We start from the raw sequence: 18,912 nt of genomic DNA, 5'->3' as shown, positions 1-18,912 counted from the left end.
GGAAGAATAGACTTTTCAGTTGCCTTTGCCATTGATGGAGCCCCATGACTCTCTCTGATCAATGGAGTGGGTGGAAGGGGCCAATGCATTTAATAACTGGTGCCTGACACTTTCTCCTTCTTTTTCTTGGTAAAGTGACTCAAGAGGCCTTGTGTTCCAGATAGACAAAGCCTCTATCAGCTGGATCCCTAAGTTGTTGTGTGGAGCAGAACTTCCTGCCAACTCTGTGGGACTTGTAGTGTGAATAAGGAATTAATTTTTGTTGTATTGAGTCACTGAGATTTAGGATTGGTTGTTGCTGTAGCATAACAGCCTAATACACTGATACACTGTGACAGACCAACGGATAAAGAAATCCTGGATGTAGCTGTGGCCTAACTACCTGTATGTCCTTGAGTGAGTGGACTAAAGTATACCAGCTCTAAGGTCCCTTCAGCTCTGAAAACTCTGACATTTCAACACCGCAAAGCAATCCCATGCCAATGACAGAGAAATGTTACCTATCATTTAAGGAATAAAATGAAATTTCAGCTTATAGAAAATCATCTCAGAGAATGAATCAAGCTAGAACAACTTGTAGAATTGAGACAATATTTTTTAAACTGTTTTATACACACACCGGCCTTTTAAAGAGAGTGTGTTAAAATAGTTGCATTAAGGAGAATAAGTGACTCGTGGTCATTATTATGAACCTTAGTTATTTCACAGTGATGGCCTCAGGGCCAGTGATGAGTATAAGTCTCTTTGTTACTCACAGTGGCCTAAGCCTCCCATGTGATCTGAATTTTTGTTATGAATTTTTTAGTCTTTTTTGTGCCAGCCGTTACCTTTCATTGCTGTCAATGTCCTGATCATTTTCAGCAGCTCGTCCCCCAGCTTTTATTGGCTGTAGAGGTAGAAAGCAGATATCAGACTGTTAGAATTGTACATGATGGTTAGGATATATAGGGTCTGAGTAAGAGGTTAAGAAGCTTTCCTAGGAGTAAAGCAAATAGGTCCTCAGCATGAACTTTGTAGCTTCTAAGGATACACATCTTTTTGCTTCATTTCTTATTCTCACTAATATTGCACAAAGGTGAATTTTCCCAGTAACTGGGGTCTGGTAGACAGTGTGCTAATGTATTTTATTCTCTACAGCAGCCCTAGCAACATAGATTCATAATTAAGTTGCTGATATGGGCCTGACAGCTTTAGAGAGAATTCTCAGGCCATTTGCCAAAACTAACATCATGGGAAGAACTAAATAATTTGTTCCTCATGACAATTTGGTGAAGCAATATAGCATAACAATTAAGTGTGTAGGCTATGGAGTGTGACCGTCAGTGTTCAGAGCCCAAATGCACAGAGCTTACCCTTGCAAGCTCTGTGAACTTGGGCAAGTAAATCCACCTCTTGGTGTCTCCATTTCTCCTTTTTAAATTGCGAGTAATCAACTAAATGAGTAGTGTGTTGAGTGCTTAGAAAAGTTCCTGGCATTGTCAGCACTCAGTAAATGTTAGACTTGTAATAATTATTTTTCTCGGTCCTTTTAGTATACTTACTGTATTGGTCAGGGTTCTCCAGAGAAACAGAAACAATGGGATATAAGTGATATAGAGAAAGATTTATTATGAAGGATTGGCTCATGTGACTATGGAAGCTGAGAAGTCCCATCATCTACTGTAGATTGAGGAGGACCAAACTGGAGGACCAAGAAGGCTGGTGATATAGTTCTGTGCCAAACCTGGAGGCCCGAGAACTGGGAGCCGATAGAGTTAAGTGCCAGTCTAAGTCCGGGGGCCTGAGAGCCAAGAGCGTTCATGTCTGAGGACGAGAGAAGATAGATGTCCAAGCCCAAGCAGAGAGCAAATTCACCCTTCCTCCACCTTTTTGTTCTATACAGTTCCTCAACAGATTGGATAATGCCTGCCCACCTTGGTGAGGGGGGATCTTTACTCAGTCTACCCATTCGAATGCTAATCTCTTCTGGAGGCACCCTCACGGACACACCCAGAAATAATGTTTTACCAGCTCTCTGGGCATCCCTTAGCCCAGTCAAGTTGATATAAAATTAACCATCACATTTACAATTATCAGCATTAAGTGCTACAAAGAATATAATGGTATCCTCTGATTAATTTGTTAATTTTTCATTGGTCACTCTGTTAGGGTTCTCCAGAGAAATAGAACCAATAGGATGATTGTATATAATATAGTATATAGATAGATTTATTTTAGGAAATTGACTCACATGATTATGGAGACTGGCAAATCCAAAATCTGCAGGGTGGACCAACAGGCTATAGACCCAGAGGAGAGCTGATGCTACTGTTCTAATTTGAAGATCATCAGGCTGAAGACTCAAGAAAGAGCCAATGTCCAAGTTCAAGCCCGAAGATCATCTGCTGCAGAATTCCCTCTTGTTCAGGTAGAGGACAGTCTTTTGTTCTAGTTGGGCCTTCAACTGATTGGGTGAGGCCCACCCACATTTTAGAGGATAATAGGCTTTTTTCAGAATCCACCGATTTAAATGTTAATCTCATCCAAAACCCCCCCCCCCCACACACACAGAAATATCTGGAATAATCTCTGACCACGGATCTGGGCACCATGGCCCAGCCAAATTGACACATAAAACTAACAGTCACAGACACATATCATGTCTCCTTACTGGGCCAGTCTCTTCAATTGGTGGCTTGAATCTAGCCCTAGAATTTCCTGATGGGAAGTTCTCATTTGCAATCCTCTCCCCCTCCTCACTTATACATTGAAGAAAGAAGGGGTTTCCTTTTTCGTGAAGGAGGCAGCAAAACATGAAGATCTCTCTAACCTGAAATATCTTGTTTCTCCCTCGGTTGCACATGAATTCCTGCAACCATCAGGCACTGGCATCTTGGATTAATCTCTCAGCCTACCCTTTAGAAAGCAGCCAACAGGATTTGCCTGCCTAGTTCTCTTGGTGTCAAATAGTAGGTACACAACTCTTTAGGAATGGCCTTTTTAAAGAACTTATTCAGAGTTAGTCATTGATTCACTTGATAAATACTTGATGAACACCTACTATGTGGATGGCATGGGTTGTCCTGGGGATACAAGGATGAATAAGAAACAGATTTTATACATCAAAATCAGTCATATTAAGGAAGTTTTTATGATTTCTCTGGCTTCCCAAAAAACTGACCTAATTTGGTCACATGCAATTCTTAGGTTTCTTTAGATAAATGCTGTATCCTTTAAAGGAGTTTGATGAAGGTCAAGGTTAGCTATTTCCCCACAACCTTGCTCTCAGCTTATAATGAAAGCAAGTCTCAGACATTTATTTAAAAAACATTCAAAAACAAAAGCAAAAACAAACAAACAAACAAAAGAGAAATTAAAAAACACTCATTAGCAAGCAGGACCCAAACAGTTTATGCAGCCTGTTCAGAGAGGTCCACAAAGTCCCACCTTTCTGTTCTTTCAGGTGTTCTGACTACTGCCAGGTGTGGATGGTTCCCTTGAAGCAGATGTGATAACTTTCCAGAAGCAAGCTCCTAGGCCCTTTCAGTGGGCATCGGGCAACTATACAGCAAAGGCTGGACAGAAGGCAAGGGGTCAAGCCCCATCCCTCAGGGTTTAAGTTACAGCCTTCCTGAGGTTCTTGCATACTGTTCCTGCAAGGGTGGGAGGATTTATGAACTATGTTAGCTGACTTACATAGCTTGAAGATCTTTAAATTCACCAGTTCACGCCTGCTTCTAACATCTACCGTGATAGTCAATAGACCACTACATTCAATAAAACCCCACTGCTGACGTGCCATATATTAACTGGTACAGTGTGGCTTGTTGGTTTAGAACAGTTAACAGCAGAGCTTGAAGTAGTCCCTTCTGTCGTGTGGGCGTCCTGATAAGCCACAGTGGGTGGACCATCCCTGGATTGTGTGCCCCGATCAGCACCTTGGTTACATGCTTGGTTATAGCATAACCCATGTCACATGTACATAATACCTCTCAGTGTACACTAAAGTATTTCCAGGTAAATAAACATATATTGTAACAATAACAACCTGGGTTTCATGTTACTGTATTCTCCTATGCCCCTGTTCTCTGCTAGTTCTCAAAATTGCTAAATTTGTATTTTTTTCCTACCACTTTTCCAAGATAGGGTTTGAAGCTGAAGGACAATGACGGATGCCTAAAACTGCAGTTACAGGATGTTAATGAGCTGGGCTGACTGCCCAGGCAAAGGCTGACTTGCAGGTTTGTTGTGGGGAAAGCCTTGCCTCTGAGTCTAGCCCTCGTGAAGTCGGGTCTAAATCCTGTATTTTATCAGTTCGTTAGGTCAGGCTATAGATGAATACTCACACTAACCAAAGTCACATTTTTGCTGTTTACACCAATTCTTTCTTGGAAATCTATGTACCTGTGAGTCTGGATTAGTTATTGGCAAGCTGCCTTGTGACACTGGAGAAAGAACAGAGAACTAGATGGTACTATACAGGTACTTTATCCAAGTTATGGAAAAGCCTGATGAGTGTTCCACATCTCATGAGACTAGATCCCTCTATGATGTGATGAAATGGAGCGCCCTGAACAGATTTCTGTTTGATAAATTCTTACTATACCTTCTTTCACTGATTCTAAGATTCACATTTTTAACACCTTTGGATAGATTACATGAAATACGGTAACTGCCTTTTTATTACTCTCCATTCAGACTTCTACCTTTCCTGAACCACCTCACTATATATTACAGTGGACATGTTACAGATGTCCTATCTCCCAGGCATGAAGATCCACTGTGGTCACATGACCAGACTTGGAGATTTCCCAAATTCCCTTCAGCCCCAGGTTCATAAATCTTCTCTCAAATGGACTCACTTCCTTTTTTTTTTTTAAATTTATTTAATTAATTTATTTTTGACTGCATTGGGTCTTCATTGCAGTGCGCAGGCTTCTCATTGCGGTGGCTTCTCTTGCTGCGGAGCACGGGCTCTAGGCGCCCGGGCTTCAGTAGTTGTGGCGCGTGGGCTCAGTAGTTGTGGCTCGCAGGCTCTAGAGCGCAGGCTCAGTAGTTGTGGTGCAGGGGCTTAGTTGCTCCGTGGCATGTGGGATCTTCCCAGACCAGGGCTTGAACCCGTGTCCCCTGCACTGGCAGGCGGATTCTTAACCACTGAGCCACCAGGGAAGCCCCTGGACTCACTTTTTTTTTTTTTTTTTTTGCCCGCGCCATCTGGCTTGGGGGAATCTTAGTTCCCCGACCAGGGATGGAACCCGTGCCCCCTGCAGTGGAAGCGGGGAGTCCTAACCACTGGACCGCCAGGGAATCCCCATCTCAGATAGACTCACTTCTGCAGATGGCTAAACTCTACCATTTTTTTTACATTTTTACTGATTTCCCTTCTAAACTTAGCTTTAAATAGAGGATACCCTTTACTACAGCAATCAAGGGCATTTGGCAGTAAGATCTAAGTTCCATATCAAAGTTACTCCTGTCCAAACTCCCTATCATGCTTCTCATTTGGTTTTCAGCTTTAGCCAGACAACAAACACTTACTGATGGATTTTTATAAGAGTGGACATGTTATCTCATGGCAGCAAAATTTAAGACATTAAAATGATCTAGTCTCAGGAGTTTTTCCATGAAGGATTTAGTAGCATAATATTGTCCTGGCTAAGGGCCTTGCTATTTCCTGTTACAACTCTTTATTTAAGAACTTTGGTTCTGGATGAAGCACGACATAAAACAAGTTTACATAACAGAGCCTGTACCACATAATCTTAGATTACAGCTGATGATAAAAGAAAAATAAGCACTTTACGCAGGATGACGCTCTAGAAAGAATTTAAATTACAAACCTTCACTGAAACCCTCTTGGCTTTTACTTTTACTAGACTCTAGAACTGATAATATCCAATTGCAATATATAAATTACTATGTTTAGAGCCAGCACTTGATTCAATCAAATCCTCATGCTATTTCATCTGAGATGTTTACATTTTTAATAATTGGTAGGTGATATTTTCATATAAGGACACATTAAATTTATACATGTTTCAGAGAAGCACTTGAAAATTTAAAATTGGGGCCTTAGTCCTATTAATTTAGCAAGTAAAAATTATTTTCGCTTATGAAATATTCAACTTTTTTAAAATGGAAAACTTTAAATAGTACATTCCTCGGCTGTGGTTTAGAAGGAAGGAACACACTCTTTGAAGGCCTGGTTAGCATTCGACTAGCAGTGTGTTTTATGTGCTGCCTGCTTTTCTTGCTTTATGGATTATTTCCAACCACCCAGAGACAGGTTGATTATCTAGTTTATACTGGTGAGAAAAGAGAGGCTCAGAGATGTTAAAACAAAAACAAAAACCTTGCCCAATGTACTAAAACAAGTTTCAGCGCTACCATTTTTTTTTAATGTTTAATCCAGAGCTCACAAGCTTTCCATTAACAACCATCAATGAACTCAACATGTGATACAAAAGGCCTGCATTTAGTATAATAAATTCTCTGACAGTGACAGTATTGGAGGCGGGAATATGATCTGAAATGAACAATTTCATAAGGCAGAACACCTGAGAGATAAATGTAGGTAACTGATAAGAAGTGTTATGTAGTTCATAGTTTCAAAAAACAATCATCATCATAACTTGGTCTCCTAGACACTGAAATCTGAAGCTCCTTGATATGCTATATAGCATGGGCAAACAAAGAGGTTTTGTTCAGTACATGTTTTTGTGGGATGGTGTAACTATGCAATCCCTATAGGTCAACAAACACTGCACAGAGCTGACCAATGACTCATGAAATCTACTGCGAGATCTCCCTCCTCAGTTTCAAAATATTCATTTAGCATTGCATTAGTGAAACAGCCAACAGCTTGTCAGTCTTTTCACTATCTTGGCCTGGTTAAAAATGGATCAGGCTTTTTAACTTGGAATTTTACTCATTTAAAAAATTTCATATGCATTGTGGTAAAATAAAAATTCACTTAAGACAATTTAATTTATACATATATTACACTTACATATGCATATATTTTTAAAATACTCTTTTCATTATATAGTAAAATTTTCCTACGTAGACTTAGAAGTTAGATTTTGAAAATAAAAACCACCATAGAGTAAAAGTAGCTCTTTTTCTCCTTTCTTCAACTTCCCAAAGGAAAAATGAATCTTCACGGAAGACTGTGTTGACACTGGTTATGAATTTTGTTTGGCATTTGGGACTTTTCATCTTTGTCTTTAAATATAAGAGTAGTGATAATGCTACAGTGATTTATTCTTTGTATTTTGAGCATCCAATACCAAACTAACTTCTTTTTACATAATTATTATGAGAGAGAAGAAAATATTTTGTTTTCCTGTAGACAACAGATTGAAATGCTTAGTTCTAAATTGAAATTACTTAGTTCTAAAACCAGGCAATGACATATTGATGATATCAAAATAGATGTTTGCTATCATTGTCAATGAGTGGTACATAATTTAAAATAAAGGATTAGCAACAGTTTCACTATAAGGAACTTATTATTGTAGAAGCAGTAAAAATGAATTCCACACAACACGGTATAGCTTAAGACGATGCGTTAGTTCTGACCTTTTATATTAAATAGGAATGTAAACCTGATTAATCTCTGCAAAAAAATTTTTTGTCCACGAACACTTACGTTTGTGGCCAACTGGCAGGTATAGGCAATTCATCAGGCTGCCTGCTTCCCTCTTATTATGGGATTGCTCTGAGAGCCCAAGGCTCATTATGCAAAGGGCATCGTTATTAGATGGGTGCACTATTTTTCATCCTCCCGGAAGCTGACCTTTAGCACAGGGAGGAAGGTCAGGAAAGCGAGGGCCGTCGAGCTTCCGTCTAACGTCGCGAGGCGAGGGGTGTTGACGTAGGAGAACAGCTCAGGCATCCACGCCCCCTAGTGCGCGGGCCTCGCAGGAGGCTGAGCTCAGAGCTTTAGCACAGGAGAAGGCGCGGAAAGTTCGGGGCGTAGTGGGCTGCCGCAGGGTTATCTACAGGAGTCCGGCTGTCCTGGGGACATGTCAGCGGCGGCCTGGCCCGTGCGAACCGAGAGCAGGAAGCCGTGAGCCAGGCGGGCCGTGGAAGCGGCAGCGCGTCGACTCCCGGGCAGTCTCCAGGCCGCCCGCGGCGCCCGCGCCCTCAGGATTCCGGCGCTCTGCCGGTTCCCCGGGAGTCGCCATGGCAACGAACGCCGGGTCCTGGACTCGGCGGGAGGCGCCCGGCCCAGCTGCCACCTCCGCGGCTCCGATGGAGCGCTGTGCCGACGCACCCGAGACCGAGGAGTGCTGGAAGATCATCGAGAACCTCGAGTCCACTATTGAACGATTCCAGTTCAGCCCCAGGTGACCGGCGCGAACTGCGGCGCCCCGGCCCGCGCTGCCGGCCCCTCCCGCAGGTCAACCCGGCGCGCCGCGCCCCTTCCCGCGCTCCACCGCTCCGCGGGCTCCTGGCTCCAGGCCACAGGGCTGCTGTTTTGATTTCTAAAATGTACTACTGTACACTAAGCACGGACTCTGGAGCCAGACTGCCTGGGTTCGAATCCTAATGACACGCTACAGGGCCCAAGAGTTGGGCGAGTTAGCTAACTTCTCTGTGCCTGTTATCTCATCGGGGAAGCAGCCGCGATGGTGATGGTGACGCATAGTGCCTCCTTAATAGTTCATAGCGAACATCCAGTGAGTTAATCTGAGTAAGGTGTTTGTAAGAATGCCGTACATATAGCGTACATAGTACCACAGAAGTGTTTGCCAATATAACTATCTGTTATTGACCCTTCTCTATAGTTTTTCCATCTCATAATCCTTCTTTGCCCCCTCTGCTCCAGTTTTATTTGGATAATGTAGAGCTGATATTTCTCGGGGGGGAAAAAAAAAAAAGGTACTTTTCTTTCTAAAAACCTTTTGAAATCCGTAAGTGGCCTGCACTAGGTTAGCTGCTGTGGAGGCCCTAAGACAAGGGCCTCGTGGTGCCCGGTGGGCTGGCTGAGAGGCAAGCCCCGCCCACTGAGGCCGCTCCCGAGTGGAAAGAAGGCACCAGAGCCCAGTGGTGGGGGCCGACGCAGTGAAATGGTGCCGCCAGACCAGCTGCCCCCGCTCAACTGTATTAAGTGGGTGCGTTTGTTAAAAGAGATCCGAACCTGGTTGATTGGTGGTTGTGAAAACACATATTGGCAGCAGCGGACGGTAAGCTCGGTGGGCACAGTGTCTCACCTGTTCTAGTGGTGGCTGAGAGGAATGACTTCCTGCCCTGGGTTCCGCAGCATTCCGTGGTGGGGAGCTTCTCCAGCAAAACGCACTGGCGGTGCTCAGCGGCCAGACTGACAGTGCCAGGGGCTCAGTTAGTGCTTGCTGCGTGAACAAAGGAGCCACTGATGCCCGTGTGAGTTTCTCTTCACCTGCAGTGCCCGGGGGACTGTGCTGGTGCGCAGGTGTCTGGTGTGAGCGGGAGAGGCTCAGTACTGACTGCAGTCCCGGAATGAGGGAAGAATCAGCCCGTGAGGAAGCAGCGGTCCACAAACCAACATAAGCCCGTCCTTTGTGAAGTTTAGTTCTAGTCAGGAAACCAGCGATAAACAAGCAGACTCTATAATAAATAAGTTAAGTGGTGGTGAGTGCTAAGGGGAAAACAGAGCCGAAGAAATAGTGTGTGGAGTGGGGAAGGAGGTTGTAATTTTAGATACTGTGGTCAAGGAAGGCTTCTTGGAGATGACTTTGGGGGAAGACCTGCAGGCTGGAGGGGGAACCCTCTCAGGGAACAAAGTGTTCCAGGCAAGACAGGAAGCAGAGGAGAGTGGGCGTGGGTGTCACCAGGAGGCTGGTGCGTCTGGAGCAGGGGGAGAGGAGAGAGCAGTGGAGCTGAGGTCAGAGGTAAGGGGATGGTGCCGGATGGCCTGGGACCTAGATCCTTGTAAGGACTTCAGCATTGACCTTGAATGAGGTGGTCAGATGTGTTTTTTCAACACCGCCAAGCAATTCTCCAATTCTCAGCAGACACTGACTGGGTGTGTCCTGTAGTTTGCTTATTTATTTATTTTTAATTGAAGTATAGTTGCTGTACAATATTATGTAAGTTACAGGTGTACAATATAGTGATTCCCAATTTTTAAATGTTATACTCTTCTTACAGTTCTTATAAAATATTGGCTATATTCCCCATGTTGTACATTATATCCTGTAGCTTACTTAATAGTTTGTACCTCTTAATCCCCTACCCCTGTGTTGCCTCTCCCTCTTTCCCTCTCCCTACTGGTAACCACTATTTTGTTCTTGTGTCCTGTAGTTTAACTGGAGATAGTGTCAGATTCCATAGGTTAAGGGCTCAGTCCCACAAGACTGCCCCTGTCCTCCCTCTTCAGAGGCCAATTGCAAGTCCAGCTTGTCACCTGTGCTTCTGACAACCAGCTATAACTCAGAGGTTCCTCAAGTTCAGTTGATTTGCTAGAGTGGCTCACAGGACTCAAGAATCCAGTTTACCTACTAGGTTACTGGTTTATTACAAAGAATATTAAAGGATATGAATGAAGAGCCAGAGGAAGAGATACATAGGGCGAGGTCTGGAAGGGTCTGGAGCACAAAAGTTTCTGTCCCTGTGGAGTTTGGGGTGCACCACCCTCCTGGCACATGAGTTCATTCTTGTTCACCAACCTGGAAGCTCTCTGAACTGTGTAATTCAGGGATGTTTATGAAGGCTTCATTGCATGGGCAGAATTGATCGAATCATTGACTTTTTGTGATTGATTCAACCTCCAGCCCTCTCCAGAGGTGGAATTGGGAGTTGGGATGGAAAGTTCTAACCCTCTCATCATGGTTGGTTCCCCTGGCAACCACCCCCATCCTTAGGGGCTTTTCAAAAGTCACCTCATTCACATAAAATCAGGTGTGGTTGAAAGGGGCTTCTCACGAATAGCCAAAGACACCCCGTTCACCTTTTTCCACTATTTCAGAAACTGAGGACAGAAGACCAAATATTATCAGTATAACAAAAGATTCTCTCATTGTGCTTGTCGCTTAGGAAATTCCAAGGGTTTGGGCTGCTGTGAGGCAGGAAGCACGGATGAAGACCAAAATATATATATTTTTTATTATAAATCACACTGTCACAGATGGGAAGACATGAGGGGATTGGAGGAGAGGAATGACATAATCTGGTTTATCTTTCAACAGAATTACTCTGGCAATCGTTTTGATATCAGACTATAGTGAGGACATGGGTAGAAACAGGGAAACCATTTAAGGGACTAGGACAATATGCTTGGTGAAAAATGACCGTGGTGGTAGCAGGAGTTGGAGGTGGTGAGACTAGTCAGGTTCTAGATCTATGTTGAAGGTAGGACTGATAGGCACAGAGTGGGAGCTGGCTAACTGGGAGGATGGAGTTGCCATGAACTGGGATGGAGAAGACTAGGACACGAATAGCTTTGGGGGGAATATCATAAGCTTACTTTTGGACATAATATCTCAGATGTAACTCTTAGCTATCCATCTAGGCTGTTAAGTTGGTAGTTGGTTATGTGAGTCTTTAGAGAAGGAACAGTAATTTACCCTGTACTCTTCTGAGTTCTTGGCTTAGACAGCCCTGGTTATAAAAGATTAACAAGAGAAAAACAAGTTTATTAACATGCATGTCTCATGTATACCTAGGAGTTACCCAGGAAAAATGAGTAAAACTCCAAGATGGCCCAAGCCACTGCTTTAAATACCATCTTCAGCTGAAGACAAAAGAAAGATGTAGGGTGGAGGGAGGCCAGTTATGGGAGGTTACCAAGAAGTCCAGTAAAAAAAGGGTAAAGTCTGTTATGCAGATTTAAAGGGGTGTCTTCTCCTTTAATAAGATTCTTTTGTGAGTTAGAGTCATCTTCCTGGTAGGAGAGGAAGACACTTACAAATGGAGAGTTCCTTTATAAATGTAAATTTCTCTTACAAAGGAGTAACTTCTACTCTGTTTCCAGGGCTTCACCTGTGTCTGCAGTTTCTCAAAAATAATTAGCTCAAAATAATCCTTATGCTAAAGGGGCATATTTCGGGGTGCCGTAATCTGCTACCTTTAAAGCCTAAAGTTCAGAAGAGAGGCCCAGGATGGCTGTACCATTGTGGGGGTAATTGGCACAAAGATGCATCTAGAGCTGGGAAACTTGGTCAGATCACCCAGGCAGTGAGTGAAAAGAAGTGTGTGAGCCTTGGGGCACATCAAAGTTGTGTGCTCTTTGAAGAGGAAAAAGGTGGACGCAATATTTTCCTTAGTTAAAATTGAGCAGTACACCATAGTGAAAGTTTGGTGCACTTAATGCCACTTTCTTTGACTAATTCAGTAATGAGCATTTGTTAGGATAGATTATTCTAGGATTTAGTGAGATGTGTCATTGCATTCTATTAATAAATATTCATGGACCTATTTTCTATAAGTTAACATGTTAATTTTGGATCTAATTTATTTGAAAAAACCCCTGTAATTGCTATTTTTCCAAGACAGTATTTTATGCATAACAACTAAGCTATTATTCAGAAATCAAATTGTTAAACCTGTAAATAAGGACTGTGTAGGAACCACTTAGTTTGTTGTGATGTTGGTTTCCATTCTAGGCAGAGGGGTTGTTATCTAAAATTAGAGATATTTGGAATTTGATGGGAAGCTGAAGAATGAACTTTCATGTTTCACTTAGATTCTGAATGAGCCAGAACTTTCTAAATCAGTCATTCAAAAAGTTAGGACCAGTTAGGGATAGTAGAGCCACAGGCCTGTTCTCACCAGGGATGGAGGGTAAGACTCTGTCACTTCAGGCTTGTGGTTTTTTGTTTTTTGGATTTTTTGGGCCATGCCATGTGGCTCGCAGGATCATAGTTCCCCAACCGGGGATTGAACCAGCACCCTCAGCAGTGAGAGCGTGGGGTCCTAACCACTGGACCACCAGGGAATTCCCAGGCTTGTGATTTTTAGATTAACCTTCGCAACTTGAAGGTTCGTATTAGGGGACTTACTGTACTTACAGTCTTTGAGCCTCAGCTTCCATATCTTAAGAACAAGAAAGGTAAATAACCTGAGAAGAAAGTATGTGTGTATTAAGACGTATATCTTGACTAAGCACACAGGACAAGTTAAGCGTTCAATTGTTTTGGTTTTTTTTTGGCTGCGTTGGCTCTTCGTTGCTGCGCGTGGGCTTTCTCTAGTTGCATCGAGTGGGGGCTACTCTTTGTTGCGGTGCTCAGGCTTCTCATTGTGGTGGCTTCTCTTGTTGCGGTGCTCAGGCTTCTCATTGTGGTGGCTTCTCTTGTTGCGGAGCACGGGCTCTAAGCATGCGGCTTCAGTAGTTGCAGCATGCGGGGCTCAGTAGTTGTGGCTCGCAGGCTTAGTTGCTCCGCAGCACGTGGGGGATCTTCCGGGACCAGGGCTGGAACCCGTGTCCCCTGTATTGGCAGGCGGATTCTTAACCACTGGACCACCAGGGAAGTCCGCATTCAATTGTTAAAAAACAAAATTCAACCCAGTAGATTTGATGATCTAATTGGTTTAATTAGGTGATTCATGAATTGGGCAGCATTCTGTCTAGCAATTAGAAGGGTACTCCAAGGGGGTTGTACAAAATGGGAGGTTTCTATAGGAAAAAGAGCTATTAGTGAAAGAGAAGAAAGCATTGCTTTTAGGCTAGGGTTTATCTTTTGCGGGAAAGGGAAAGGCAGGGGTTTTATCATGCAGATTGCCTCTTCTTCCTCTGGGGGCAGAATGGAGAGCCCCCCACCCTCCCATGACAGATTGTCTTCTTGGTGCTTACCAGAAAATTCCAGACTGGTTGATTAGGGTTACATTTCTGGGGAAGGTTGAAAGTGCAGTTAAGTCAAGTATTAAGTCTAGATTTGGTATCACGGGCTTTAGAACGAGTAATGCCATTTTGAGCCTGTGGTTTTCTCTTTAACACAGTAAATAGGCACTAATATTATTTCTAGACACCCTGGAGGAGGTATCTATAAAATTCTTGAACCTGGTTTTAAAATATCATACTGTATTACTATAATATTATGGCATCAGACGGAATAGCTGAAAACATTATTCCAAGTTTCTAAATCATATCCTGAAGATACATGTATTTGGGGTGGGTTTTTTTTTTTTTTTGCACCTCTATTTTTTTTTCTAGCTTTGAGATATAATTGACATGTAACATTATCTATTTATAAAACCTACTCACATTCATAATTTACCACCTACCACAGATCTTTTGCTTAAAGTGGGAAGGAAGGAAAGAACATACGTGGCCAAGCTTATTGAAAAATGCAGCTGAGTAGTAAAAAGGAGCCGCTTGGTGTTGGAAAGGGTAAAGGATTGCATTTCCAGGCTGGAAGGGTGAGTCTCTGAGTTCTGTTAAATGGAAGGCGTTGCAGAATATAAAGAAACAGGTTAAGTTTAGGTGGTTGTTTGTATTTATTGTATTGATGTAGCACTCAGAGTCCAAACAGGAGGCAGAAACCTCACCAGTATTTGAACAGGGAACAAACATTTCCCGTTTCTTATTAAATATTAAAGAGGATTTTTAACTAGTAAAAGGTGGTAAAGGTGATAAAAGACCCTCAGCAGTACTGTCGTAGCGAATGCAAATGCAGCTGTGACCCCAAGGGCAGAGGAGGCGTAAGCGCAGAAGGGACTAGATTTAGCAGGCTCCCACCCCACCAAATGCTGAGATTAACACCTCTTGGGAGAGGATGCGGCTGGTGGTAGAGACACCTGCCAGAGGGTGCTGACCAGAGTGTTACCGAGTCCAAGCTCTCTCTGCTCACCGTACCACAGGCAAGTAAATCGGGAGACAAGGTGTTGAGGCAAGGAACGTGACTTTATTCGGAAAGCCGGCAGACAGAAAAGATGGGAGACTAATATCTCCAAAAAAAACCCATCTTATCGGGGTTTGGATGCCAGTTTCTTTGATTCTTTGATGGAACAGAGAGGGGGAGGGGGTGAGGAAGTAAAGTAAAAAGGCCAGAAGTCTTGCAAATATCTCCTGGAATGGCCAGCCTCAGGGAGGGGATGTGTTAATTTCTTCTTTCTTGCAGCCATTCACAAGTGGACAGGGTCAGGATGTTTCCCTGAACAAAGGCACTTTTGTTTAACATTCAGGCAGAGGGGCAGGGTTCCCCAAGGCAGGCCATTATGTATAGAGAGTATCCTTTTAGTGAACAAAAGCAACGGGAAGCAAAGGTTAAAATAAAAGAAACAGATCCAACATGGAGTCTGATTTAGCTCTTCCTGGTAACAAGAGCTGGTCCATGTGTTACCAAGGTCCGGCTGCTCGCTGCTGGAAAGCCAATTGTCGAGAGACAGGTGTCGGTAGGAAAGGAAAGTTTGCTTTATTTCGGAGGCCCGCAACTGGAGGCGGGGAGGGCGGACGCCTGTTCAAAGGCCGACTCCCATCCAACTCCAACAATCAGGAGGCAAGAGCCTTTATAGACAGAGCGAGGCGGCTACATGCAGAAACAATACAGTCAGCTCTGACAATCATCTTGAAATTGGTCATTGGTGGTCTGACCTGTGTCATCTCGATTGTTTTAGGTACAGTTAATCTTCAGTTCCAGGGTCGGTTTGTTTCCATTTCTTTGAGGCCAATTCTTGGAATTGTGGCAGCTTACGTCATGGCTACAGCCTGGTCATCACGTAGTTAACTTCTTCCACCTGGTGAAGGTTTCAGTATCTATAAGACAGCTCACGGGATATGGCTCAGAATATTACCTATAGCCCTTAAGGAGGAACTAAAGGTCCTTGACTTTGCTTAATGACTAAACTGTTATTATTTGGTCTCCTTTGACTGTTTTCCTTTGTTTCTGCATTTTCTCACTTCTCTGATTAAACTTATTCTTTGGCTAAAGTTTTTCCACAGACAAAAATGCAGCCTGAGGACATGGGGTGGGGCAAGTACCATAGGGTCCTTCTCCGTTTCACATGGGCATGGCTTGTTTAGTGGCCAAGGAACTTGGTGAAAGATACAGGCAAGCCAAGGTTCTATACATAGCTGGGAGATCCATATCGTCATTCTTGAAGGTCCTGAGTCCTCAAAAGTCCTGTCTGTTTTGGGGGAGTTGCTGTATTTTTCCATTAATATTTGCCGTTGGACATGGAAATGCTGAGAGTTACTCCAGAGAAACTCCTGGGTTCCAGACATAGTTCTTGACTCCACTGTGTACCAACAACCTGTTTTCCTCTTGATAATCTGAATTAATCACTTCAACCAGTAGAGTGCCCCCTTTCTCTGCCTTTGGTTTAGTGGTGTAAGGATCACACAGTGTGGCCAGGTACCAGTTCAATTCACTCTCATCTAATTCAGTGGAAACATTGTTGTGCTTCCTGGTAGAAGCATTCTCCCCTTGGGAACTAAGACCTCCAAGCCAGCAGATCAAAAGCTGCTGGGACAGGAAAGCAGTGATTTTAGGGGTGGATTATTAGGTGTAAGAGTGAGAGGATCCTCTTCCCCTTTTACCCCTCAATTTCTGGACCTGTGGCTGTGGAAGAGATGGCGTCTTGTACTGATTCAAAGTGTAGAGGAAGAAAAGTAATTTTGTTGCAGGAAGGGGGACCCCTTCCAGGGCCTGAGAGTGGGCTCTTGTCTAACACTCAGAAATGAATTGTCCGAGGAGACACACATGTTGGCAAAGCAAGAGACTTTATTGGGAAGGGGTGCGTGGGTGGAGAGCAGCAGGGTGAGAGAACCCAGGAGAACTGCTCTGCCATGTGGCTTGCGGTCTCGGGTTCTACGGTAATGGGGTTAGTTTCCGGGTTGTCTCTGGCCAGTCATTCTGACTCAGGGTCCTTCCTGGTGGTACGCTCATCGCTCAGCCAAGACGGATTCCAGCGAGAAGGATTCTGGGAGGTTGGTAGGACATATGGGCTTGCATCTCCTCTCTCCTTTTGACCTTTCCCGAATTCTTCCGGGTGGTGGTAGCTTGTTAGTTTCACGTTCCTTAACAGGACCTCCTGTTGTCAAGATAACTCATGCAAGTGGCTACTATCTTGTCTGGCCAGGGTGGGTGGTTTCAGTCAGTGGTTCCCCTAACAATTTTCCTTCTACCCTTTCTATGTTATTGTCTGAGACCCCCGCCACCCCACCCTGTAAAAAAAGACAGATTAACTGGAGAAAAAAAAATACCACCAACAGAAGTTTAATAACATGTATACCTCCTGTATACAAGAGAGATACCCAGGAAAACTGAATAACTCCCTGAAATGGCCCATGCCACCACCTTAAATATCAACTCCAGCTAAACACAAAAGAAGATGTTGAGGGTGAGGATGGAGCCAGTTATGGGAGGTTCCGAGGAAAAGCATGGTAAACAAGGGGATGGCTGTTATGCAGCTTTAAGTCCATGCCTTCTACATTGATAAGAGTTTCTAGAGATTTAGTCATTCTCCTCTTCCCGATACAGCCAGGAAGACAAGCTTACAACAGAGATTTTCCTTACAAATGTAAATGCCTCTTACAAAAGGGTAACATTTATTCTGTGTTCAGAGCTTCTCCTGTGTCTGTAGTTTCTTTTTTTTTTTTTTTTTAATATTTTACCATTTTATTTATTTATTTTATAAATTTATTTATTTATTTATTTATTTTTGGCTGCATTGGGTCCTCGTTGCTGCGCACGGGCTTTCTCGAGTCGTGGTGGGCGGGGGCTACTCTTTGCTGCGGTGCCCTGGCTTCTAATTGCAGTGGCTTCTCTTGTGCGGAGCACGGGTTCTAGGCACCGGGCTTCAGTAGTTGTGGCACGTGGGCTCAGTAGTTGTGGCTCACGGGCTCTAGAGCGCAGGCTCAGTAGTTGTGTCACACAGGCTTAGTTGCTCTGTGGCTTGTGGGATCTTCCCGGACCAGGGCTCGAACCCATGTCCCCTGCATTGGCAGGAGGAGTCTTAACAACTGCGCCACCAAGGAAGTCCTGTAGTTTCTTAAAAATAACTAGCTCAAGATAATCCTTATGTCAAAGAGGCATATTTTGGGGTGGCAAATTCTGCTCCCCTTTAAAAGCATGTACTACATCCTATAAGACAGAACCACATCCTTTCGTGGATTTGTCTCTCAACTGCCATGACTGAGTCTTCAATAAGCCATTCTCCCTTTCCACTAGGTCAGCTCTACTGGGTATGGGATATGTGATAAGACTGTTACCCCAAAACTGGGTTCACCTCTTGGTGGGTGTTGAGCCAAAAGACACAACCAAGCCAAAGATTGGGAGAAGGAATGATTTATTACTTGCAGCAGGTAAGGAGAACACCAGGGATCTTTCCCAAAGCAATGTCTCCCCAAACAGCAAGATTGGGGAAGTTTTAAGCTAAGGATACATGCATATTCATGAAGAGACTGGAGTAGAGGAGAATTCAGCATAGAATTGGGGCAGAAGTTGACAGAGTCCAAGCTTTAGTTGATTGAAGTCAGGAGGGTCAACGTCATCATTCCATCTTCCACCTGGGTGGGGGCCTTAGTTCCTGCAGAACTCAAAGATATATTATTATGTATGTCTCTTGAGGAGGAACTAGGACCCTGTTTTATCACTGACCTATTGTTTCTTGACTGCATTTCCTTTGTTCCTGCATTTCCCTCACTTCCGTAAGGTCATTAATTATGGAGACCTGTTCAAGGGCAAGCATTGTGGGCAGGCTTAGATCACAAAATGGCTTAGGCCAAAAATGGCTTCTCTTATGTCAAGAAAGCCATGCCTGGCTCTCTTTCTTCATGAACCCTCCTACCTTATCTGTTTATAAGACCAATCAGTTCCGTGGGCATGAGTCCATTGCTGTACTTCTTTTGCTGTGAAATAGAGTACCTTGGTTAGAAGTGATGCCATGCCCAATGTCATGATGGTGGATAAGGCCTTCTGTGAATCAATGGATGATGGTCCTGATCTCAGGTGGCCTCGGCCTGCAGTGGCATGAAGCAGGATTTTGGTTCCCGGCCAAAGATTGAAGTCA

At 43.7% G+C, this 18,912-nt stretch overlaps 1 protein-coding gene across 3 annotated transcripts in view; it reads left to right on the top strand.

The window, feature by feature from the left end:
* The first annotated feature begins 7,890 nt into the window (after window positions 1–7,890).
* Window positions 7,891–18,912, top strand: part of C1H10orf67 (chromosome 1 C10orf67 homolog) — a 112,230-nt gene continuing 101,208 nt past the window's right edge. For all 3 annotated transcript variants that reach the window (XM_068538699.1, XM_068538689.1, XM_068538708.1), the window contains exon 1: window positions 7,891–8,330. In XM_068538699.1, coding sequence (XP_068394800.1) covers window positions 8,167–8,330 — 164 coding nt within the window. In that variant the 5' untranslated portion in view covers window positions 7,891–8,166. The remainder of the gene's footprint in view (window positions 8,331–18,912) is intronic.

Source organism: Eschrichtius robustus, chromosome 1 (genome assembly GCF_028021215.1).
Source record: "Eschrichtius robustus isolate mEscRob2 chromosome 1, mEscRob2.pri, whole genome shotgun sequence".
NCBI classification, from domain to species: Eukaryota; Metazoa; Chordata; class Mammalia; order Artiodactyla; family Eschrichtiidae; genus Eschrichtius; species Eschrichtius robustus.
The sequence above is the reverse complement of the archived record's forward strand: the minus strand, read 5'-3'. Positions and strand labels throughout refer to the sequence as shown.